The sequence below is a fragment of the Phoenix dactylifera genome, chromosome 5 (assembly GCF_051530095.1).
Source record: "Phoenix dactylifera cultivar Ajwa chromosome 5, Ajwa_hap1_PhDact_Kaust_v1.1, whole genome shotgun sequence".
In the NCBI taxonomy this organism is placed as follows: Eukaryota; Viridiplantae; Streptophyta; class Magnoliopsida; order Arecales; family Arecaceae; genus Phoenix; species Phoenix dactylifera.
Genome location: NC_143194.1, coordinates 26,223,840 through 26,250,447, shown reverse-complemented (window position 1 = coordinate 26,250,447; position 26,608 = coordinate 26,223,840). Strand labels below are relative to the sequence as shown.

At 39.8% G+C, this 26,608-nt stretch overlaps 1 protein-coding gene and 1 long non-coding RNA gene across 2 annotated transcripts; both read right to left on the bottom strand.

Annotated features, from left to right (window-relative positions):
- Positions 1–2,698: 2,698 nt before the first annotated feature.
- Positions 2,699–4,838, bottom strand: LOC103712912 (uncharacterized). Its single transcript, XR_015987214.2, has 2 exons — positions 4,036–4,838; positions 2,699–3,935 (listed from the first exon to the last, which is right to left on the bottom strand). It is a non-coding gene; the product is annotated as an uncharacterized LOC103712912 (long non-coding RNA).
- Positions 4,839–14,311: 9,473 nt separating this feature from the next.
- Positions 14,312–19,940, bottom strand: XYL1 (alpha-xylosidase 1). The gene is made up of 3 exons (XM_008799619.6): positions 19,134–19,940; positions 17,505–18,166; positions 14,312–16,344 (listed from the first exon to the last, which is right to left on the bottom strand). The coding sequence occupies exons 1-3, from the start codon at positions 19,355–19,357 to the stop codon at positions 14,462–14,464; spliced, it is 2,769 nt and encodes a 922-aa protein (XP_008797841.3). The 5' UTR covers positions 19,358–19,940; the 3' UTR covers positions 14,312–14,461.
- Positions 19,941–26,608: the final 6,668 nt, after the last annotated feature.

Below are 26,608 nucleotides of genomic sequence, written 5' to 3'. Positions count from 1 at the left end.
CTGTAACCTAGGAGGTCCGCGAGCTCGATCAGTCGATCGCTATGTCCGTGCTGAAGACAGGAGCTCGGTCCTACAGGTTCCTCTTCTCCATTGAGAAGAATTTTTCCGCTGACTTTACCGAGATGCTGGCCCGAGCTCGGAAGTATGTAAAGGCCGAGGAGGCCATCGCCTCCAGGTGGGGCGCGGCCGAGCAGGCCTTAAAAAAGCAGAGAAGGCGCCGCGAGGAGTGCGGCCGCCCGAGAAGTCGGTCTCTCCGTCATCCTTAGACAACTAGGGCTCAATGCTCTCCGAGCCATGGTCTTGACGTACCATCTGCTCATGCGGTTCCCTACCGAGCGAGGAGTAGGCGAGATTCGTGCGGACCAGATGACGACCAAGCAATGTTACATGGCGATCCTTAAAGCAAAGCAACCGGCCAAAGCACCGAGCCGAGCAGAACAATCAATCGAGATGCCAGCTCAAGCTTCGGACCAGGCGCTACCCATTGAAACCCTGAAAGTGCGGGACAAGCCTCGGAGGGAACGGGCAGAACCTGGTGAGCTCCTCACCCAAATCTCCTGGAGAAGAGACCGCCCAGAGCTAACCGTGCAGATTGGCTCCGGCCCGAGCTCTCGTGAGCAGGGCCGATTGATCTAGTTCCTCCAGTCCAACATTGATGTCTTCGCCTGATCGCCCATGGATATGTCGGGAATAGATTTCGAGGTAATATTCCACCGACTCCATGTGAGACCAACCTACAAGCCCGTAAGGCAGAAGAAACGGAGTTTCGTACCGGAATGACAGCGAGCAGTAGCCGAGGAGTTTCCAGACCCACACCATGGCCATATTAACCGACTAGCCTATAAAGCAAGTCATGCAATGGTCGGATCGTGCGAGGAGGATCGCAAAGTGGGCGGTCGAGCTCAGAAAATTCGACCTGAAATATCACCCGAGGCCGGCAGTCATGGTTCAAGTGCTCGTTGACTTTATTGTAGAGTGCACTCTGCCTGATGATCCCGAGCCCGAGCTCACACCAACAGAGGAAACGCCTTGGGGCACCGCCGGAAAAGACTGAGCAACGATTGGAAGAAAAAGGGGGAAGAAAATGAAAAAGGAGGAAGGCAACAGCTGCGGCGGCCAAATGAGAATTTTTAGGGCCGGATCGAAGTTTATATAGATCCCCCCGACGGCCCAGATCAACAGAGCCGGATCCCGCCTTCCATCTAGATCGTGCCACGTATCGGCCCAGAAAATTGAAGCGGTGTATCAACTGGGATCGACGCTTTAAAAGTAGAATCGAGGCGGCGTCCCGTCGGATCCCAGAGCCTCATCATGAACCCGCGGCTCAAAACTGCCTCGTGCCCTCATTAAAGATGTCCCGAAGCGTGCGGAACGGTGGAGCAATTTAAAGCTACCTGGTCCCACCAACGTGATAAAGACAATTATTTCCTTCGCCCGAGCTCGTAATCGGCTCAAACTCGGAAGTCGGGGGTAGTGTTGGGGGGGAAATGGATTGCCCCAAAACACGTGGATCCATCGCCGGCATGTGATGACAGGCGCAACGGCAGCAACCCTCAAGACGCCCGACCTCAGCGCGCCCGACCATAGAGCTCACAACCTTGCAGCCTTGATCTCGGCTAAGCTGAGCCCGATCGACCTTAAGTCCGAAGAAGACTCAGTCAAAGGATGAAGCAAACCTCTCTACTCCACCGGGAATCAAGTTCCTCTCCTCCTCATCCGGGGTTCAATCCTGCGATCTTCGTCTGAGCGACTGTCAATAATTAAATGCGTACGATCTCTACGGACATCGAACCAACCCAAAATCTCAGGCCATCCACGGCAACTCGTTGACTCACTCAATCCCATCCAGTCACCCATGGCAACTCATTAATTCATACGATCACGCCCAATCATGACAGTAACCCATAAATTTGCCCAGTCACATCGCAGGTAACCTTGATACCTCTCCTATAAAAAGGGGAACTTCTTCCTCTCAAGAGGGGATTTTTTTGACTTCTGACTTGGAATTTTACATACAAACTTTCTCCTTCTCCACAAAAGCCTCCTCGAACTTAAGCATCGGAGGGTCGGCGCCGGAAATCTCGGCCACCGGCTTCTTGCAGGTCCTCCGGAGGACGTAGCCTGCCGACGCACCACCCGCCGGAGCTCCTGCTTCTCAGTCAGTGGTCGCCCCCGGATTCAGTTTCCAGCAATAGTTGAGTATCCTAGCAACAGAACCTTTTGCCTTTCAATGGACAACGATAAACACATTTATTTTGAGCTTACTTTTTCCTAATAAAGGAACATTTTGATATCTTCACTAAATAACATGGGATAAAAGTTAAAAACGGGGAACTCTAGGCATTTTTAGAGAATACGTGATCGACGAGGTCTCATTTTGCTTTATTCGGTAGTTCTCAACAAAAACAGGATAACTTTATAATTCTAGCAGCTATCAAGCTTCGAGACTAGCCCTTGCGTACTAAATGATAAAATTAATGTTTGGTACATCTTACTAATAGTTCTTTCTTTTCCCCTTGAATCAAACGAAATAGATTTCAAACAAAATTGCTCAGGTACGACAACTGATCAGTTTCTTGCCTGTTGGCTCTCAACACTTCAATAATTTATGCTCACGAAAACAATTTTTTGTCGTCAAAATGTTCACATTTGACAATTTCTCACAGAGAGAGAGAGAGAGAGAGAGAGAGAGAGAGGATTTTATTTTTTATTTTGTCTATACAAAAGGCTATGATGTTGGTCTAAACACAAAGAAAATCCAAAAACGTGGAAAGAAAGGTCATACACAACTTACCACCAGATCATGCTTCAGATGGACTTCCATGCAACCATACAACTATTCGAAGCAGGAAAAATTTTTCTACCAATGTTGGGTAGCGAATGAGGCAGAGGCCTTTAATCTAATCCCACACAAGGATTCTTTAGGCCCTAAATCTGACAAGATTGCCTAATTTTGAGATTATACTAACGTGTCCAAACTTCAAAGGGAGAAAACATGGTTGCTTAATCTCATTGTCATCTTGACACCTACAAAGAGTGGAAAAAATCCTATGATAATGTGGATCGTAGGTCGAGTAACGAATTATATCGATCAAATAGTTGAAAGACAATGCCATAACAATCCAAATCCAACTAAGGCAACCACACGGATGTGTCTAATATCACTCCAAGATGGCCCTTTTTCTAAGGGCCTAAGAAGAGTCGACAAAAGAGAGACGAATGCGACTTGAGAAAACCTAGGTATAAGATGAGCAAAGGTAACATAACAATATGGCCTATCGATCGGAGTAGGGATAGAGGAACAAAATGTAGTTACCAAACCATGACCATCACGCACAGCAATTCATCCAGAATTACCTCCATTCAAATGCTTGAGAGCCCTCCTAACAAACTAGAATTTAACTTTCTCAACAAAAAGTGGAATCAATAGCGGCCATACGTAACCCTAGCCAAGAGAGGAAACGGAGAATGGTAGCACTCATCTCCTTCCGAGCGACATTGTAATAATCCTTCGGATTAAATGGCTACTAAATGGAATCTATTAATTAAATGCTCTTTTGCATGCAGCCTAAGGAGCGCCATCAAAATCCAGCTGATCCTACGAGGCTAGCCCATCAAAGGTGGTGGAAAAAATAACATCCATCGTTAGGGAGGGCTGGGGATCAGCCTTATATTGAAAGATATGACGAGAAAGAAATGCCAAAGAATTCTTCTATCTATTCAACCTAGCAAAATTTTACTCTTGCAAGCCACTATCTGACAGGAAGTCGATTGAAAGCCAACCATATGACGCTCTGGAATAGCCTTGCGCCTCTTGCGCATTGCTCTTCCTCTTGACCACATTCTTACATTTTGTACCCCACCTCTTTTCCACTTGAACATAATTTCGTCATCTAATAAATTATATGGGCCTTCTTTTTCCTTGGTATAAATGGCTGCTCAATCCAAGAAAGAGGGAAATAAGAAAAGCAGTAGCAAGCATATACCAGAGATCACAAATTGGAACCCAAGAATAAACAAAGGCTCAAGAAATACCAGCATATCAGCGCAGAGGGAGAGATAAGAGAGCTGAACTCGATGTGTTGCCTTCTTCATCAAGCCTTTCAAAATGAAGATTAACTTACTTAAACTAAGTTTGAAACATTTCTCAGTGTATTCTACTCAGAAGGTTCTGCCTTTGCACAAAGAAAACAAATGAAAGAAGAAAATAAACAAAACTACGACCTTTATCCCTTGTTTCTATGCTTTCTCCTACTCTCTAAAACTTCGCCATTCTTGGTATTTCTCTCTCTTTCTCTCTCTTTTTCCTTCCAAACCACCATCTTTCTTGTCTCATTTGGCTTGGTTGGGGATCTCGTGAATGTCTTGAAGCTGCCAGATATCGTGGTCCTCCTCCTCCCAGAAAAGCCCTGATCCTCCCCTGTTCTCGGAGCAGAGGAAGTCCTCCTCCACGAAGGGGAACCATCCCAGGAGCATCTCCTCCTCCACGCCCCACCACCACCATCCCCCGAACTCGTCCCATCCAAGAGGCCTCTCCTCCTCCCCTTCCTGCGCCATCGCCGTGCTGCTGGGAGAGGAGTACACGGCGGTGGCTGCGGGGGTGGACGGCCTCTTCTCTGGTCCGCTGCCCTTGCGGGGCTTCTCCGGTGGCGCCGCCCCAGCCCTCGCCCTCATTGTGCCCATCCCCTTCGGGATCGGATCCTTTGAGCGGCGCTGGGTTTTCGCAGGGGTTTCGGCGGTTTTGGAGGGCGCGAGCTCTGCCCTGTTTCGTTTCATCCCGTTCCAAAACAGGAGGAGCGGAGGATTCCAGGAGGAAGAAGTTTGGAATGGGACAGAGTAGATAGAGGAGGGAAGGTGTTCGGTGTTCTTTTATAGCTACAGGACCTTGTTTCCGTTGTATCTCCGCAAATGTTTGCTTATGCTGAACCAGCCATTTTAATTTATGGGTCTATTTAAATTAAAGTAGAAGCTTGCGTTTTGGAATATTATGGTTTCAGTTAAAAAATCATTTACATAAATTCTTTTTTTTTTTTTCCCCCGGGGGGGGGGGGGGTGAAACTTGGTTGCATAGATTTATATTTATTTTGGTCATGAGATGATTCTTCCTTAGATATTTTGTTAAAAAAAACATGATTTTTTTCCTACGATATATTGACGACGTAGTTATGTAGAGTCAAATTTGAATCATTTGATCACATACCCTACAAATTTTAAAATACTTAAAACTCTGTTACATATTTATTTACATAGATCTCAAAGCAAAATAAATTTTTTTTATTCTTTTATCTTGAACATTTTCCGGTGCAGTTGTTTTTCCTTTTGTATATATTGTTGTAATCAAGTGATATATGCGAATGCGATTGTTATGGAATGTGAGCGACAAATTAAGAATGATTATGTAAAATAAGATACATTAGGAGTAAAGAAGTTAAAATTTGCACAGTGTTAATTGGATATATGTCGCAATCAATCGGTAAGCTAACGACAGAAGGTGACGTCCCAGTTAGTTAGCGGGCAAGTAGCACGCAACCTGCCAGTGTCGGTACCTAGACTTTAATTGCTCCAAGTCCGTCGTGAAAACAAGCGACGAGTCCCTACTTCAACTACCGAAAAAGTATTATTTGGAATAAAGTATTATTTGGAATAAAGTATTATTTTAATTCCATTCTTGTACTATTTAATAAAATCCACGGCTCCATTTGGCAAGTAATATTCAATCTTTTTTTTTTTTGCTTCACTATTCAATCTTCTTTTTCTTCCAGTAAATAATACACGCACTTGGGCATGTCATTGTCCAAGTTTGTCCTGGCGCATGGCCGAATTTAATGTATGTGCTGGCATCCAACCATGCAAATTTCCCTAACTTTTTGTAGTCCCGTGATGCACGCAACCACACCAATCATGTCCAACGCCGTGGTCCATCCGTGGGACAAAATGAAGTTAATTGGATGCAACTATCGAAGGGACGATGATGCGAAAATTAGATCAATCAAGGAGGCGACCTGCATCAAAGTTGGCCCGAGGGGCTCGCCATACTTTTCCAGTCCTCCCGGCCGAGAAAACGAACACCAGTAATGCTTATCTGATATTTCCAAGTCACATCAAAGGCCGTCCATCGACCGCTGGCTGGTGATAGCGATGGGGGGAGCATACAACGAGGCCAGAGGAACATTCCAATCCTCCACGGCAAGGTCAGGGGGAACATCAAATCAAATCAATCGTGGACCAGTACCAGACATCTGACGGCCAGAAACCTCTTGCCGACATGGGACGTGCACCACGCCGCCAGCTAGTCCCCCTTCATGTTTTTTTCGCCCAACCGGCTAGCGAAGACAGGCAGATCCTCTTCTGTCCTCCGTTGGCTTTTACCGAATCCATGCCGTCAAAAGCGGAGCACGAGACGCGAGGGACATGAGATAGATCTAATCTAAGACAAAGGCATTTGAGTGGGTTAAGTATGTTCTTAGGTGTTTCAAAGTCTTTTTAATTATTATAATGATGCTATAAACCCTCTTTTCCTTATTAAGATAAGTCTTTCATATATTCACGATGAGATCGGAACATGATGTTAATGCGTGCTTCATCCATCAAGCACTCATTTTAATGATTGATCTATAGAAAAGAGCATCTATAATTAGTGGATACGTCCATTATTCATGGGCCATAAAAAAAGAAGGAAGATATGTCGGCACGACAAGGTGGATGAGAAGTAGTGGTGGCCTTCTTGGTTGGATGCGCGAGTGGATGTTTTGCGGCGACTCCTCGTGGAGTTGAATTCTATTGGATACACGTAACGGGCAACATGGAACGTCGTGACAGATGGGTGATTGTAGAGTCCGCCTTGTTTGCAGCACAGCAAGACCACTCGATAACCTTATGAAAGCGAAGGGTAGAAAGGTCAATAGGCATAGGCTGTAATGAGTTGATAATTCAAGTGAAGCATGTGTTTGGAAAGACCAATAAAGATGTAGATTGGATGACTTCTTTTATTGCCAATCACTTGGAAGATTACCTATGGATAGAAAAGTCGGAATATATTACTTTTTGATTTTTTTGATCGTATCCGCACATATTATGTATGATATTTTTGTTTCAGCACAAAAAAAAAAAAATGATTCAAGCTGGTACCTTTCTAAAACTTTTGCTACCCAACTTGCTCATGCCGATCAGCTAGTTTGCTTGTCGACTAGACTGCTCAATCTTGCGAGTCATTTTAAGATTTTACTTTTAAATATGTTGAACTCTTCAAAATCAATTTTGCAACATAATATAGTTATATTTTATGAAATCATTAGTCATTTTTGTAAATCAAATATTATTATCGGAATAATATTGTTTATTGAGTTATTGGGTACCTGATGGTGACGGTCTACAAAGCTGCTGAAATTTTTGTAGCTGTAACAAATGACTGAATTTAGAAATTTAGGATACTTGGACAAAAGTTGTTAGGATATTTGTTTTAAAAAAAACAATTTTCTCATTGTACGGTCTGAAGGTTCTTTATCTAAAAAACATTTTTTTCTTATGTTAAATCTAAAATAATATTAGTTTGTTTATGTAATTTCAAGAAATGAATTATGTGGAAACACACAAGCATACGGGCTAACAACATCTTGACTTCATTGTGCGCTAGGTATTGTGTTCCCTTAGGTCTAGATTATTGACTGTTCTCAAAATATCATCAATAGAGTATTTTTCTTCTTTGAGGAAGATATGGTTTGTGCTTGACAATGATCTGACATCCATCTCATGTCAAAGTGCTAAATTGCTACATTTATCCTATCAACAAATTCTGCTATTACAAATCAAAAGAAAGATTGCCTTTCAATATATCGGATCCCATATTTTATAAACAAATTATGAGTTACTTGAAAGAAACATTGTCATGATGATTGGAAACAAATCTGCCGGCAAGGATTTTTTTCCCCCATGATCTTGGGACAAACTAGTAAAATTCTACCTGATGCCATTATTAGGCTTTTACTCCATCGGTATGAACAAATTTTTATTTTGTTTTCTTGATATTTTTTGTTTTTTTGTTTTTTTTTAGATTATGAGTCATGTAAATAAATCTATTTGACTCTAGAGACAGAATTTATTGGGAAAACTCATCAACATCCACAAATTTGCTAAAAAGTGAGAGAAACTAGGTCGCGTCAACTTGGCTGCTGCTAGCAACCAAACAATACTTTTCCTACTCCCATTAATGCATGGTAAATATATATCACCTTAGATGATGATTTTGATATATGCTTCAAGAGGAGCTAGCGTTTATGAAACTAAGAAATCTCAACCTTTTCTAGGTGTTTTGTAATTGATAAGTGGGATGCACCGAGTTTATGGTGCTCTTTTTAAAACAAAAGGAGACCGAAAAGAAAAGCCACGGTCGGACCTCTCATCCCTTCCTTAGAGAGCAATAGATAGTGTTATCCGTGGTTTTCATGGTGCAATTGATCGAAAATTTTGCAGAACCAAAGTCTTTCGCAGCTTGATTTTCATCGTGCAATTGATCGCAATAAAAAACAAAAAAATAATTTCAAAATTTTATTTTATTTTTAATTAAAATAAATATAGTTTTTATTTAAAATGTTAGAAGAAGTGTTATATTAAAAATATTTGTAAAAAATAATATTTTATAAAAATATAAAAATAAAATATAAAATTTTTAAAAAATATTTATAAAAACTTAAATTTTTACGAGGCGTTCATGAAAAAAAAAAACTTTCTCAGAAATTGGCAGACCCAGAGAAGGTAAGATTAACAAATGGTGCGTGGAGCGCGGATCGAGCGGGCGGTAAACCAACTCGGCGGTGAGTAGATCACGCATAACCCGAGGAAAAGATTGAGAGAGAGAGAGAGAGAGAGGGGGAGGCTCACGGAAAAACCGTGACCCATCCATTTAAGCGTTGGTTTTCTTTGGCAAAGCTGACAAGAAAAGAAAGGTACGTGGAGGACAGGCGTGGGGTACGTGGGGCCCACGAGCCTCGAGCTATTGAAACCAACTGGCGTGGCCCGCACGGCACTGGAGGCGTGGAGGAGGAGCTCCCGGGAAGTTAAAGCTTTCGCGGTTTCGGGATGGTACAAGTGGGGCCCGCGGCATGGTTGGCGCCGAGGGTTTTGGAATTTGGAACCCAGTGGAGGCCAGGTTAATTGTTTCCACCGGGACGCGCTGTAAAAAAAATTTAAAAAAATAGCTGGAACCCAGCTAGGACTGAGCCAAGTTGCCGTACCAACCATGTGCGATCCGGGTTGTCGAAAAGGAATATTTGCTGGTGGATCAACCTAGTGGAAGGTATGCTTGTACCTTTGACTCCAAAACCTTAATTTAATCTCTGATTTTATTTGAGGGATGGTGGTAAAACCTATGGCTGCTACATAGTGGAGTCTTGATGACATTATTAGAAGCATGAGGCTTTCAGTTCAAACTTCGGAGTTCTTATAGAGCGAGCTGTGGATCCATGGTTTTCGAGCTCAATCAATTCCATTGCTGCTGGCGACATTCCGGTTCACAAACCTTGGAGCTTTGATCCTAGCCTGGGCTGAGAAACAGCACAGACCACATTGGATCGAAGAAATGTTTTCTGATCCAAAAGATATACTTCAGCTTTAACAGCATCACGAATAAACGCACTCGCTTTATCTATTATAAGCTTAACTTCATATGTTGTTGACACATAATTGCATAATCATCTATGAATAAATATATGGTATCACCCCTAGTCATTCCAGCTGGAGCACAAAGTAGAAAGGTGGAGAACGTCAGAAGAGAAAAATAATTGATTTCAGATAAATTTGCTGGTTGGGGCCCAAAGAAATTGCGACTTGGAAGCTGGCGTGCGTTGCTTCAACTATTATCTCAAATTTGATTTTCGCACAGGCGAATGTGTTTGATTGGTGGATTCTATGATCCAGCTCGTACGGTTTGGGTCATCGAACGGACTAGATTGGAGTTGGGTCTCCAAGTTGAGTTCAACTGGACCCTGTGGCCTGGTAACTATTCTACGTATTCTTTCTGGGCTTGGACGTAATGTGCTGCTGCGTACATGGGCTTGGCCGTTGCCTACCGCGAGAAGATAAAAAATGTGACCGTAGGAAGCTGGACTTCGTACCACCCGAGCTTGAGAAGCGCAAAATAGAACGTGAAGTTGCTGGCAAAATTATATCCTACCCTGCACCGGATGCATCAATGTGGCGTCGCACTATGGGCCAACAACTACGATGAATGAAGCCTATAAGAATGAGACGATCTAATTGGTATAATGCACGGCCATATGGTGCATGCATTACTCGATATAATTTCTCAAAGTTGCTATGCCCAAGAATGGAGAGCACTCATTGTTTCCGACATGGAGTGGAGCTCTGGGTGAAAAACGTTCTCGAAGTTTGTATTACTTACAACTAAGTAAGATATGCTGATGGATGAGTCATGAAAATCTGTTAGGTATTCTAGTTCACAAAAATACAAGTTTGCAAATAGATCAGGTCAGCCTATGACTCGACCTAGTTCTAATGCAATTAGATCAGACTCCATTCATTTTTGAAGACTTGTGGGTGAGTCATGATTACTAGTTGGATCTAATTTGGAAATTGGACTAGGTTTGAGTTTTATTTTTCTGATGTAATTTGATTTGCCTCATAGAATACCTGAGTCTAATTTGGGTCAACAAAACCAAGCCCGACTAGATTCAAACCCGATATAACCAAACCCTAAAATTCAAAATATATATGACCCCTTATTTCTCACCCTAATTATATTTCAATTCATGCAATGAACCTTATCTAAATCAATCCTTCATTATTTATGTCTACAACCCCATCTCCTCTCACCTACTTTCACATAATCATACTTAAATATTTATTATTTGTTTTAGAAGATTCATATTTACAATGTTCTTCTCAAGTATAAGGGTGTGTGTCTATATATTACATCATAGTTTGTAGACTTGTTCCATAGGTATGTTTGTTTGTTTGGATCAAATTAAAATAGTTTTTAATCAAAATTTATGTTTAAGTTGGCTTTTTAGTTTTACCTAAAAATTTCAATGATTTTATTATTAATTGATATACTTTAGCTATACGATAATGGTTAATGTTAGACTTCAAATATGGACCCAACTAGGTCGCGACCAGAATTTGAATATAGACCCATGGGGTTTAAAATATGTTCCATGGTCCAAAACTAGTCAACCAATAGATTAGGTCCAAGTCTACTAAAATCAAGACTAAAGCATTGAACCGTGTTGGGTCTGGGACAAGCATACCCTGATCCAACCTAACCCAACTCTAGCCCCTACATTATAAACCCATGAAGATTATTTGTGTATAGAGTTATTTTGTTCAACAGACATAGCAACCAAAAACATGCAGGGTTTTTGCAAATAAAAGTAGCTTTATTTGGCTTGGTTTGTGAATAGCACAAGGAAAAACTTTATCCATAACATTCAGAAAACATTAGGCATGCATTACAAAAACTTAAATGTTTTATAAATGAGTCAAGCTCCTTTTTCAATTTGGAATTGAATTGGACAAGATTAAGTCCCTTAACCATGACTATTCATTTATTGTGTGGCTGTTATAATTGAGTGGACATGCTGTATAAGACTCCATGACTCAAATAGTCGTGATTGTCACATCATACATAGATCATGGTGATGGAAGGTTGGATTCTCCAATTCAACTCCAAATTGGAGAGAAGCATTTACAAAGACATTGTGGTTTGATATTCCTTAGTCAAGGAAAGATCGAAAATAAAGCTGCAAAACGAGACAGTCCAAAGTCCAAACCACCGAATTTGGCCCGCTCCAATTTAAGGACGATCTTGCATGCCAGGTTTCCGGTGATCCAACCATGCAAGAGATAATTACGAGCTTTGTACCACAAGGTAGCTGTTTGCATAAATGTACCAGCCTGCTAACTTTTGATGCGAGATTCACGGCACCAAGGAGTCGTGCCCTTCGCATTTACTCAATTCCAGAGCTTCAACCGAAGACCCACGCGTACTTGTCAGAGCTGGAATAAATTCGCAGAGGACTTAATGCTGCAGTTGAGGGTCAGGGGGGAGAATTACTACAACATAGTGCTGGAATGGGATATTTACTGCTTGTCGTTTCATGGTCATCACTATCAGGGAATTTACTGCAGAAAGCTAGCTCATGAAGTACTCGGCATGAATTGCATTAACAGGAATATCGTAAAATTCATAAATAGTATTTTGTGCATCCAGATTGTTGTCATGTTAAAGATTCATTTTTTCTTAATCTCAGTTGGTTGAAGATATTTTTTCAAAGAACTTTTTGGTTAATTTGATTTGTAAAGAGGAAGGTTCGAAACAGTCATTTGAGATATTTTTCTTTTCCAGACATGGTATGTGGGGACTTACAAGAAATGTTTTACAAGAAACTGAAACATGGATTTGTAAAACCAAAGAAAATGCAATTTAGTGTAGCAAACCTTTGAGAGATGATGACAAACCCTCTTCTTTTGCCGATAAAATTTGTCATCATCTCTCAAAGGTTTGCTACACTAAATTGCATTTTTTTTGGTTTTACAAACCCATGTTTTTAATACAATAAGAAGGTTTTTAACATTATATTATACTATAAATATAATATTATATTATATTATATCATAATATATTGATATGTTATACTAAATAATTTAATATTATATTAAACTATTATGCTATAGTATACAATGTTATATTACTATATTATAATAATATTATATTATATTACAGTAATATTATATTATATCATATATTTATATAATAATATATGTTATATTTTATTATGCTCTATTGTATAATTCTATATAATGTCCTTTATTGTAATTTTGTCGTACAAAAGTACTTTCTCAGTTTGTTTACCACATACATGTTAAAGTACCACAACACTTTAGAAATGTAATTACCAAACAATAAACAGCTTTTTATAAAAGCTCTACTTCAGAAAGCTCTACTTACAATAGTTCTACTTTCAAAAGCTCTACTGCCAACAGCTCCTCCAAATAGAGCCTATATTAGAAGGCATAGATGATTACATAACCAGATTTTGCCCGTGAGTATTTTAGAAGTCTTAATAAACCGGGCTTAGTTCAGTTGACTGGGTTTGGTGGCATGCGAATTTTATCTCCAAGTAAAAAAAGAAGAAGAGTATGTGCTTGGTGTCATGATTGATGGCCAAGTGGTGCAATAAACAGAACTAGGAGGTCTATACATAAGAAGTTAGGCTTTGTTTACTACAGGACGGAGCTCTTAGCCCAAGCCCTGTGGCAAAGGAGGATACGTAGAAGCTTGGATATACCTGGGAGGGTTCTTTGTTGGGCGTTTGCTCTTCTTTGTAGGTGCATATCCAGATGGCTTTTTTGTTGTCTGTTTATATTCGTGTCAAGGTTCATAATGGAATATCTGAAATGAGGACATACCTTCATATCCACATCTTGTTCATTCAAGTACAAAAATTAGATTGCTGCGATCATTCCTCTAAAAAGAAAAAAAAAAGTTGCTGTCATCAATTTGTTACCATCCATTTCTGAAAACTTAGTTGTATTTCTCCAAATTATAAGAATAGCAACACAAACCGTACATCTAGACGCATCATGCATCATCTGACCATCAAGAGAACATTTAAACATTCTAGTAAAGTCTGGATAGAAATTTCAAGAAGGATGCTTAAAACATTAAAAACCTATGATGATTTCGCGCAGAAAAAACTATTTTATTTTTCCTTTACTTTGCAAAGTGGAGCATTTTCTTCAGAAGTGATCCAGTTTCTAAATAAAAGCTTCTGCGCTAGGTGCAAGCTGATACACTCTAAAAATATGTCCGAAGGACTCTTTATCATGGATAAAGATCCTTGTAGAGCTCGGGACGGATATTGTTGGATTCTATGTCATCAATTTTCAATAATTTTCAACACCCATTCCCATGGTTAACTGAGTGCCATGCAAGGGTAAGGGTGGGCGCAGCAAGAAGTCAGATTTACAGGAAGCTTGCTGTAGTGGTGCACAATTATATAGATGCCATCCGCCCCGGCTGCTCATTGTCCTGCATAAGAGTTTGTGTCTACAATTGCTTCTCTGTAGGAGAATCTTAGTAAATGGACAAAGTAAATTATTTTGTTAGACGAGGACTGGATCTGCCTCATCAAAGGGGAATGAACAACTGCATTACCGACCCATGCAGCGGATCAGGCTCAAAAAGATGCAATTTGTCGGGATTGATAAAATTAAAGCTCTCTCTTCGTAGACAGGAAAAGGCAGCAACTAAACCCAAAGTTTAACATCAGAAAGTTGGAGGATTGTTTTCAGCAAATTTAGAATAAAGCAGCAACGAGAGATTTTTCTCGGCTCTTTAGTGGATTATCCTTCACTTAATCTCAGAAAACAAACGGAAATAAGAGAATTGAAAGGAAAGAGAGCAGCATAAAAATTACCATGAAACAAGTCTCGTGAAATCCTAAACTCATCCCTCGATCCCCATTACCCAGGACATGGAGAACTTTTTCCCCAGCGGCAATGCCAGCCCCCCAATCTCAACCATCATACTGTTCCTCTTATTCCCAACCTCCAGCTTCTCCACATGCACTGCAGGAGACTCCCTGAAATAAACATTAGAGATATCATTGAGAGGTTGCCCATCCACCTCAATCGCCAGCCCCTTTCCGGTGCCTCCCTGTAGTCCCAATACGCTCACCTTTTCAATCATCAACCCCTTCTCCAAACTAAATTTCCCCATCTTCACCTCAGACCACACTGTCACTCTCTTCTCACGGACGCTGGCATAGAAATCGACATATGTTGCCTCGCCCTCCACAAGTTTCATCTCCGGGCGCTCATCGTCATCCACGTAGACATTTCCCTTTGAATCACCTTGGGTGGCTCCAAGAGGGAAGGTAACCACTAGAGTAAATGGGGTGGTCCTCGCCTCCTTGGAGATCATTCCTCCACGCTGCATGGGAAGTATGGTGTTCTGGTAGACATGCACGTTAACCTCGTTCAGCGGCGCATCGAGCGTTACGTAACGCTCATCCTGCGACACCACGGCCTTGGTGAAGTCGAACAAACTATACCAAGTACCAGGGGGGAACAACGCTTCAACCGACGATGCTCCCTGCTTCAGGACGGGGGACACCATGACACTGCTCCCTAGCAAGAACTGAGTGCTCAGGCCATAGCTCGCAGTGAAATTAAGGAATGAGAAAAAGACCGGCCTTGCAATCGGGGCGCCACTGACGTGAGCTTCGTAGTTCAATGTGTAGAGATATGGAAGCAGCTTGTACCTTAGTCCCAAGGCATTTCTAGCAGACTTGGCGACTGAGTCCCACTGGTAGAGCTCTTGCCGGGGTGAGGCAAAGTTGGCATGGTCCCTTGAGAAGGGATAAAATGCACCCAGCTCGATCCATCGATTGCAGAGTTCCTCCGTAGGCTGCGGGTAGAACCCGCAAATGTCTGAGCCAACCATCGGCATACCGAAGATACCAAAATTTAACATGGTTGATATTGAATATCGGAGATCATCCCATGTGCCTTTGTTATCACCTGTCCAATGCGCAGCATAGGCTCCCGATCCCACAAAGGAAGAGCGTGAGAGTATGAAGGGGCGCTTCCCCTCGAGGCCTTGAAGCGCCTCGTGAGTAGCAACGGCTTGGGAGAAACCATAGATGCTGTGTGCATTATACTCCAGTATGCCATCATGATGCATTGCACTTGCTGCTATAGTCTTGTAGCCCAATGGGGCTTGCATCCCTGATGCATTGATCTTGTAAGGTGGGTCATCCCATCTGGTATTTGTTATGTTCTTACAGTCTAAGCAACATTCCCAAGGTGTCGTGGAGTCTGGAACAGGGCACAAATGATCTTTTGGGATCTCACATTTTCCAGTGCAGAAGTTTGAAGCTTCATTCATATCGATCCAGAGGCCATCGACAGGCACAAGCTTGTGGAACCGTGCAATCTCATCAACCCACCAGGAGACTGTTCCTGAGTACAGGAAATCAGGGAAGTAGACAGGCCCAGGCCAAACTTGTGCTAGGTAGGGCTCGGCTTCATACTTGATGAAGATATCCTTGGCCATTCCCCTCTGAAAGACACCATAAGTGGAGTTTACAGCAATTCCAGGGTCGATCAGGACTATGTACTTCATGCCTTGAGAGTGGATTTTGTCGAGGAAGGCCAGGAGCTTAGGACGAGGGTAGTTGACAGGGTCCAGTGTGAAATCCTTAGCTGCATCCATATGATCATCATCATTCCAGATCACATCAAGCGGTATGTGGGCATTTTTGTAGCCCTCCACGACCGCTTCCACGACAGAGAGGTTGCGATAGCCCCACCTGCATTGGTGGAATCCTGCAAAGTAGAGGAAGCAACATTACCAACCCTCATCATTAGCTGCACTATAGCTCCTTTTCTTATTTATGAACCTCCACTAAAGCTAGTTGGGCAACACTCAGTTGTGAGCGAACTTAGTTAAATAGCTCAGTCTTTGCTTGGTAATCCCTAAACATCATGATCCCTTTTGGTATACTTTTTCAAGCATCAACCAATGATGCTTGTTCTGAGCCTAAGAAGCCATTAAAGAAACTAAATGATAGCTTCTTAATTACAAAACTGATTGTTTAACGGATTAATGATAAAATGAAACATCAAGTATATAATGAGTAACCTGGTCCCTTAATTTTGTTTATATATAGGAGTCCAGGACAAAAAAACAAGACTAAAAACAAGACCAATGGGAGTGTATAATTGACGGGATCTATCTTATTTGCATATAAGGTAGGACTCTTTTTCTTCTTTTCTTTTAAATAATGGTGGCTATTTAAAGGGGAATGGAAAGGAACTTGGTTCCAAGGTAAAAAGACAGTGGCTATGGATCTAGGAATAAAATACTTCTATTTCCATCTTACCCATAGTAACCAACTGCAATTAATAGGAATAAAGAAGTGGGAACTTCCAGGATGGGTTAAATGGAATAAGGTTTAGCAGAAAGGTATCTCAACATTTTTTAAAGAAAAACAACAAAATTATTACTAAAAAAACCTGCAGTCCCAAGATTAATTCCTTCATTAACATTTTACAAGAAGCATTGCTATGAACTTAACCATCACTAGCTCAAACACCAGAAAAATCATCACCACTAATTTCACACAAAAGTTGGGAGAAGCATTTCCCTTCCTCCATTTCAATTCAAAAAAAAAAAAAAAACACTAGTTTCACAGGAAGCATGCCAATCCCCTAACTTATATTGGTAGTCAAGTGACCTATATGTTGTTAAAAATAAATGCCAACAGCTACCTTAGTGAGTGCCAACAACTCACTAATCATAATATCCCTTGTGCTTGTAAAGCTGAAAAAAATGAAATAGTGAATGGATCGACCAATTACCATTACCAACAAGTTTTCTAATATCTCATTAGATGTATCTACTTGAGCAATAAGAATAATGCAGCAACACAATGAAAAGCTTGGTTCAAAGGATGGAAGAAAAATGGGTGAAGAAAGAAATTTACCTAGTGCCCAATAGGGCATGGGAGCAGGGCGACCAATCAATGAAGTGTATTGCTCCACAACTGCCAAAGGCGTCGGTCCTGCGAAGAAGTAGAAATCAAATACTCCTCCAATGACCTTGTATGTGAGAGAGGCCCCTCGATAGAAAACATCCATTCCATTGCTGTTGAGCAACAACACGGCATGAGCAGAGGCCTCTCCTTCGTTCCTCAAGTCCATATAGACAGGGTGAGATCCATAGAGGTCAGTATTAAGATTAATGGCCGATATATCGGTCGTGTATAGGGTGTAGGGGTCTTTCGGCCGCAGCCGGATCCCGCCAGGCTGAGTGTTTTCACCAAGACCATAGAGAGCAGCAGTCTTCGGCAATTGAGTGGAGATCTCAAGGTATTGGTCCTTGAATACCATAGTCCCATAGCTTGAATTAAAGAGGGATTGCCCATTGGATTTTCTCCTTACTGCAAAAACAAATGGGTCAGCTGTGTAACAGAAGACTAATTCATCGCCCGCATACTCTGAAGCTGTGAAGGGACTGCTTGAAGATTTCCCATAGGAACTCCCTGAAGCTGGGGGTTGCTCCCTTGGGAGCAAGTTGTATGGGACTTCCCATCTTTCCTTTTCTGCATCAGTTATATGAACTCTCAAGCGATCTTGGGTTTCATGCCTATAAGTTATCAACAAAGGACCAAAGAAGCTTCATGAGTGTAAATTCATATAATTTTTTTAGAACAGAACACATAACATACCCTGGAACTTGGAACAAATAGCAAATCAAAGATCCCTCTGCATTCTTAATTTTTTCCCCCTTTTTTCTATGAAACCAGGGGGAGAAATTAGACTTTTATTGGTAATATATCTGAAATTTTTCAAAACCCATGGGCTTTTCTTGATTACACAAATATTTATCATGGTCGTCTTCCAATCGAAAAGGGGAAAGGCAGTAATAAAAATTTTAGGTCATAAGTATAGCACGCCCATAAAGGCAGAATAGCTCTAACCTTTAGGTGTATCCGAAATCCATGCATTAGATAAAGAAAAAAAAGCTTTTGCAATTGAATAGAAGCTACAGCAAATCCATTTGTTAGAAAGAAACCAAATAGCAATCTAATACGAATTTCATACAAAAAAGAAAAAAAAAAATACACATCCGTGCTCTTCTGAAGAAATAGCAGACTCAGAGTTTTTCAAACCCCATTTAAAATAGAATGTATTTTAGGTATTTTAAGAAAGAATGTAATCATGGCTTCCTCATATAAACTTGCCAGAATCAATAGCTGGAGAAAAGAACCGTAGCCATTAAAATATATGCCAGTAAATAAACCTGGAGTTTATCAAAAGCCCCCATAGGAAACAAAGGGTTTCTTCTAAAATATAGTAGACAACTGATAATGTAAAGAAAATCCATTACCAGCAGCATTCTTATAAAATGAGCATCCTCCCCCAAAAAAAAAGCCAACAAGCTTTTATCCCAAAAAAAGCCAGCAGAATAATAAAAAGTTCATATATTATACTTAACATAAACTTACTGGGATACCATATCTACCGAACAATAAAGAACCAAACAAGAATACAATCTTTTGTTCACTTTTTCAAGAATATAGAGTTCATTTTCCTTCTTTTTTTTTGCTTACTTGACAAAGAGCCTCAGATGGGGGATATCAGGGCCATAAGTTGTGGTGCTCTGCTTCACTTGGAGATATCCTACCAGCCCTCCTCCGCTGGGGTTCTCTTCTATGGAGACCAAACGGTAGCCATGCCCAACCTGTTGAGGGAGGGCTCTAGCACAGAGATGAAGGGAGAGGAAGGTGAAATAGCATAGCCAGAGGTGATGGAGAGCGGCGAAGGAAGGAAGCATCCTCCCCTTCCTTCCTGAGTACAGAGAGGTAGTGAGGGATGGGCGAGAGTACTAGAGGGGTTTGGGCACTGTAATAAGTGTTAGGTGGTGGGGAAGGAGCAGTGGGAAGTGCAGCAGATATAGAGGCTCAAACGGGCATATGCCGCTCTCTGAGATGTCTGCTTCACCTCATCCGTCGCATGTGAAGCCTTTGCATGTGAATGGGGCCCCGCTTGAAGAGAAGGAACCCCTTCTTGTGTATCTTGGAGGATCGAGGGTCCATCACATCCAAATTAGCAGACAGAAAAAGGCTAGCAAACCAAAAACCATTTCTAAAGGGCCTTTGGGATGCATCGAGCCAAGAATTTATGACAGATGGAAGAAGGAAAGGAGCGTTATATATTCCTGCCTTGAATGATGGCTTTATAGCCTCAACTCACCTTCATTAATAAAATGAAAGAAATGCCTTCAATCAAGGCTCGTTTTGAGTTCTTATGATAGTGAAGTGATTCCAGATGCATGATTTTCGATAGATTTTGGTTGGTTTCTGGTTCTTCGTAGACCAATTTCCAAGTCTAAAAGCGTGCAAGTCTGTTTGGACGCTGCACATTCTTCGGAGAAGGTCGACCGTTGGAGGAGATGCGACGGCCGCAGTTAGGTAAATTATTTCTCAAAAGTAATTAATTATCTTTAAAAGATAAGAATTCATTACTCCATCAATCAACCCAGTATCTTTCGAGGGATACCCAAACAGGACCTTCACATTAAGCATTTTTTTGCTTAAAACTTTATTTCATAGCAAGCAAGAAGGAGGAAAAGAAAGTTGTTTTGCTAGCATATCTACACAATCATATTATTGATAAGAGTCTAAAATAACATTTTCTTTTCCCATAATTCTGTTTCGTTTGGGGAAACTAGTAATATTTTAGATTTACCATAAAGACAAACATGGTTGTAATTTGCTTCGCAATATATTGTGAATGATAGAATCGAAAATATTGACTTAACTAATTGTGATTTTAAATACATGAGCTTGTCATCTACTTTTTCTCTCGCATGAATTACCATCAATCGTGCCGAGAAACTTAAAAACGCCCGGATGATGCGCAGGAGAAAAGGGAACAGCATCCTAATTGCAGGCGTTGGGGCAATTTCTCATAGTATTGTGATAGTCCAATATCTGTCCCTTGCGTAAATGTTTCACTCTTCTTGGGAAACAAGCTTTACGTGACACGAGAAATCGATTTGTCCCATACACTAAACCGAGCAAGCCTTGCATGGTCCTAACCTAGTAGATAAGATATTGGATCTAAGTGGTCCATCATTCAACTGGTCCTAACCTAGTAAAAGCCTTTATGAGCTTTACGTTTGGCCCGTATTAGGCTGCACTTTTCTATTAGATGCATCTTGTTATGAACGTACCCAGCTGTTACTACCAAAAGAAGAAAGAAGCCACGACTCTCTTGGAAACAGGGGTGTGCGAGAAAACCAATCAAACTGCAAAGCCGCTCCAAACTGATTATTTTAGTTTGATTTGGTTCAGATTTTTCTACATTCAATTTGTTATGGGTTTGAATCTATTAGATCTAAAAAAAATCAGCTCGGTTTCGGTTCATGTTCCTACAAAAAGTCGGCTTCAAACCAAATTAATCCATAGAGGACATAAAAAAAGCTACTTTCTCAATGGCTGGCAATTGGGGTTCTTTTTTTTTTTCAAGCCATCAAAATCCATGAGTAAGATCTTTCTCTTTATTATGAGCATAATAGATATTTTATATAATTTTCTTTGGAAAGTAGATGCTTAATCAAATATAAACTACTTTGGAATATACCACTTTTTCATAATCAACTACATATATCAAAATTATTTTTCAAGACATCATATTTTCAAAAATTATATTCTTAGAAAAAACATTTCAATAAAAAAAAAATTTTTTACGGAACAAACAAGTTTTTAAGAAACATCAACAGCTCTTTTATATCCTACCACCAGTTGTCCACTTCATTTTAACGTTAGCTGCCCCTTTTTCGTCAAAGGAAAAAACCCCAACCGCCCCTTTCCATGCGCTTGCCTTTCTCTCAATTCCATGATCTAGTGCATGACCAAATGAGCAGCACTGGCTCAGGAGGGTGATGGAGAGTATGATCCAGAAGAGCTGAAAAGGATGTGGAACGAGAAGTAGAAAAGAAACTATTTTGTAGATGCTCTTTACAATCGAGTGATCTCACGTCAGAGGTTGACTTCCTTGGTTTTAAGGTGAATATCGAATTATTTTTTTTGAATCTTTGATTGAAGATTCAGTTATTATTTTGATGTAAGTGTTTTTTTAGGATAGCATTGGATCCACTTTTTATTCTTTGTTCTCTATTGGATATTTCGTAGATCCTCATTTTATTTTGTATGAGTATGGCATCTATTTAATAAAAGATTCGATTTTTATTGATGATAGATGTTTGAGTGTGACATCCTTTCTTTATCTCCCCCCGGCCCTTTTCATCTTGTCAGAGGGGAAGCTCCATTTTTTGAGTAGATCATGATGTTGCAAGAGATTCGATAAACCAATTTAAACTGAATTAAATTTTTTGAATCGGTTTGAAATAGATTTTGTATAAAATCGGTTTGGTTTCGCTCTAGGTTTTAGAAAATTAATTTAGGTTGGTTCAACTTTAAGAATAATTTTCAATTGAGCCGATCAGAACCGTGCACATCTCTATTGGGAAGCGACGGCGTTGTTCTCCATTGCTCATGGGACACGTGTGGAATCTCCTGCTCCAATCCCTCAGCCTATGCTTTATCTTTATTAATCCCTGCCACGTGATCCACTCAGTACGTGTCCCCACCCTGAGACGGCGAACATTTTTTATCCCGACCGTCCGTTTGGTCCTGGGAAGGCGCGACTCGAGGTGTACTTTTCTATTTTTTAATTAGTTTTCATAGGATCTGGATGATTTCGATGTGGATTAGTTTGGACAGTTTAGCTTATATGAGGGTGATTATTAAAAGATTATGATATGATTAGGGAAGGACAACGAGGGGTTTGTCGACACTGTAGAGCGTGCTTTCGGTGGGGATGTTGTACTGATTAAAATTTAAAAGGGACTTAGTGGACAAACAAGAAGGACCACGGCAAAGGAAAAGGGACCCTTCGCTTTGCTGTGGATGGGTCCGAGTTAAAAGCTGAAGGCCACTGAGGACTTGGGAGCCGTTCGGCTCGTGGGATGGGAATGGTGGAAGGTGTGGCAAGCGGGAAAAAAAATCTTATACTTGTTTTTTTTATAAAAAAAATATAAAAATAATTTTTTATAGAAATAAAATTTTAATATTTTATAAAAAATAATTGATATGCGATATGAAAAAATTAATTTTTATTGACTAAAAATTATTTTTTTCCAAATATAACTTTAAGTTTTTAAATAAAACGAAATATGAATTTTTTATTGAAGATATAATAAATATTTTAGGCAACTTTTTATAAAAGTAGGTACTTAACTAAATACAAACCACTTTAAAATATATCATTTTTTTGTAATCAAGCAAACATGCAAAAATTACATTTCTTGACATCATATATCCATGCATCAGCATCGCAGGAAAAATATTTCAGTGAAAATCTTTTTTCAGCAAACTACAGTGGTGGAATTGTAAAGAAAGATTTAATTGTGTTGGTCCTGCTAACATACTATTTCTGGTCGATCTTGGATTATGCCTTTCGTGCAAAAGAATGATTTACCCTTTCTTTAGTATGAATTCACCACTAGATTATCGACTACTTGCTTTGAGATCTGCATAGATAGATCACTGATAGGGTTTGGAGTGCTTTCAGATCCGTGTGGTGGATGATCAAATGATTGATAGTGAATCCATTCTTTCGCCAGAAAGATCAACCCTAGGTCAAGACAAATCGTTCGCCGCAAGTACATGGTACATGCCGCTGCTTGGTCACTTTAAGCAAGTGGTGTGGGTAGGCAGCGATTCAATTATATTGGTCAAATAAAGTTTGCGTGACTGCCGCATGGTGCCGAGATTGGGCTAAATTTCCTTGAAAATTTTGAACACCGAAAATGTGAAATAAAGACGCATTTGTCGGCAACCATCTGAACATCGGTGTTTGACATGGAGAAATAAATTGCCACGGCAACACTCAACCCACCATCCTAAGGATTCGGATGAAAGCCTACTTACGATTCTTTCTTCACAAATATTATAATTAAAATATTTAATAAGGAATATACGCTTGCAAGAATGTTCTGCGAGAACTATGACTTTGATAGCTAGTCTATAAATAAACTATAAAATAGATATTTTGATATCTGGCAACACCTTCCTCTTCTTCCTTTTTATGAAATAATATCTACTTGCACTTGTACTTGCTAGATAATTCTTAAAAAGACCAGGTTGCTCGACTCAAACTAAATAGCAGCAACTAGCCAGCTGCAAATGGGTTAGGTTAGATTGGACAGCAAAAGGGTGATTGATAACAAAATCATTTGTTTGACAGCTGTTTTAGAATTAATCTTTCCTTGACCGAAAGTTAAATTCTCACCTCTTGATTTCGATAGTTGTTTATAATGTTTATTTGTTTAGTCTTTGTACTTGTATGTCCGTACATGTAGATCTGCGCATTGAACAGTGTACATAGTATCGCAGATTCCGGATCTCCTCGCATGATTATTTTTCTTTGGAGCCCACCACCTTCTATTTCCTCGCATGACAGTGTTCTGAATAAGGATGATTATGGTGGAGCAGTTGTGGAAGCCCGATTGTTTTAGATGGCAGAACCAATGGCTGAGTTGCGGAAAGGATTAAAGCTTGTGGTGATTTTATTTGAAGGTGACTCATTGACTGTGATTAGAGTGCCTTCCAGTCAATTGAAATTAGTTCCCATTAATCATTTAGGGCTAGAAGTTGGTCGAGCTAGGTTTAGACTCAAAATTTTTTGGATAATCTAAGACCGAGCCCAACCTAAACCCGGCCCAAACCTGATTGGGCTAGCCTGAATAAGCCATTTGGGCCAAAACCGAATTAAAGTTTAATATTCATAATATTGCTTCGTAACTAAATGAGCTAATTAAAAATTAGGCTCTCTTGTATAATATAAGTAACTGATACATAATACATAATTTTCAGCTAAATCTATTTTAATTTGTTATTTACTTTCTCATTATTCTCTCTAAATAATAATATATATAAAAAAATAAATTTCGCCTAAATTTGGGCTTCAGTTCAGGCCTTGTTCGGGCTTAGACTCGGGCCAGGCCATGACATATCTGAGCCCGACCCAAGAAACAAATGGACTCTATATTTAAGCCCAAACTCGGCCCGAATTTTTTTCGGGCTTTGCTCGAAGCTCGGCCTGAAGTCGGGCTGGCTCGAGACCATTTTCAACCCTTTAATTACTACTCGATTGTTAGAGGATGGCTGCTTCTCTTCTGTCTTATAAGGTGCTAATCATATAGGAATTACCTTTTGGACTGTTGCATCAGAATTTTTTTTAGATTTTTTGTATATTTTATTTTTTGATTTTCGTGGATGTATTTTTACTAGATTGGTTTAATAAATCCATTTTTTTACAAAAAAAAAATGATGCACATAAAAAATATATGCTAAACATGCATAAATACATGCAAGCATTATAATAGGTGTGTGTTGGACTAAATATTAAATGCTAAGTGTGTAACAACTAAACATAAAATGATAACCATTTGAAGAATGGAATTGTCAAAATTCTCATTAAGCATTTTCACTTCCTCTTTGTATTTTTATTAGGATAATATTTTGGATTCATTCATCTCGATTTACTGCAGTTTTATAACTCATTCTATTGATGCATTAGATTTCCTAGATCGAAATATGTCAAAAATAGGACAAACATAAATTATAAGAACTACATATGAATTGTAAGCTAATTATATTTAAATATGTTATGTAAGAATATTTATAGCAGATTTGATTCATGCCAGCCTGAATTATGAGATATACCAATATACATTTTAAATTTGATTTTAAATTTCAAACATTAGCCATTGATAGCAGACTTGATACACGCAATTACAAGGTATGCTAACATGATTATCATTTCTAGTGCATTGCAAATTTAAATTTGAATTTTAAACATCAGCCATGTAATCATCTTCCCTGAATCTTGGGTGATGCAAAATTATCATTTCTGTTGTATTTTAAATTTGAATTTGAAATTTATATTTAAACCCAAATCTATTGGATCAAACTTTTCATTTGTATTCTTACGTAAGTATGTATCTATTTCCATCAGTATTTGTATGTAAGCATGCATCTATAAATACAATACAACACAATGGTGGCAATGTGCAACCTCTATTTTTATTTCCAAAATTTTCTATTCTTTCTCCAAAATCTTCTATTCTTTCTAATATAACAATCAAAATGTATTTTCCATGATATATTCCATAGAAGATTTATTAAAAATGGTAAATAATATATCATCAACAATAAAAACTGAATCCCCCCTCCTCCTCCATTTTTTTTGAAAAAACTTGTGTGCGTGTGTCTAAGTGCATAATTGAAAATCTTGAAGGTTAGTTCTTAATCAAATATAGAACATTCATTTTGGACCAAAATTATGTTAATCTAATTCACTTGTAGCCAAGCTAATGCCTTAAAAGCTGCAGGGCTGTTACACTGAAAAAGGAGATGCCAACAATCGAGGGTTATTGCCGAGAGAGCCCTACTTCATGCTACCGAGATTAATCAGTATCCCACCACTGGAGATACCATGATAGCAAGGGATATCTAAGACTTCGTTCAGCTCTTGCAACGATTCAATGATTTTCATTTGTTGGGAGCCCCCACATCCGAATTTTATCAAAGTTAACTTCAATGGTAGTGTATCGGATGGCGGTAGTGGAGGCGGAGTTAGCTTTGCGATCAGAGGTCCTAATTCTGAATTGGTGCGGTAGGAGGTACTTGCATTTTCGACATTTTCGTGCTTGGTGCGAAGCTGAGGGCTAAATAAAAAGGCGTTACCTTTGCAAGGCTCATTTCAAGGGCGGGGTGTATTCGACTTGAAGGGAATTCTGCTACAGTTATTGGATGGATCTAGGGTTAAGCCAGAAAGGACTGTAGGCATTCGTTACTACAGGACATCTTCAAGTTGATAAAGAATTGCACAATATTTCGGGCAGCTCATGCATACATGAAGATAAATAGAGCTACTGATTGGGTTGTATCCTTTGATGCTCGGTTTCTTTTGGAACAGCTATGAGACCATTCCTCCACTCCTGAACCATCTCTTA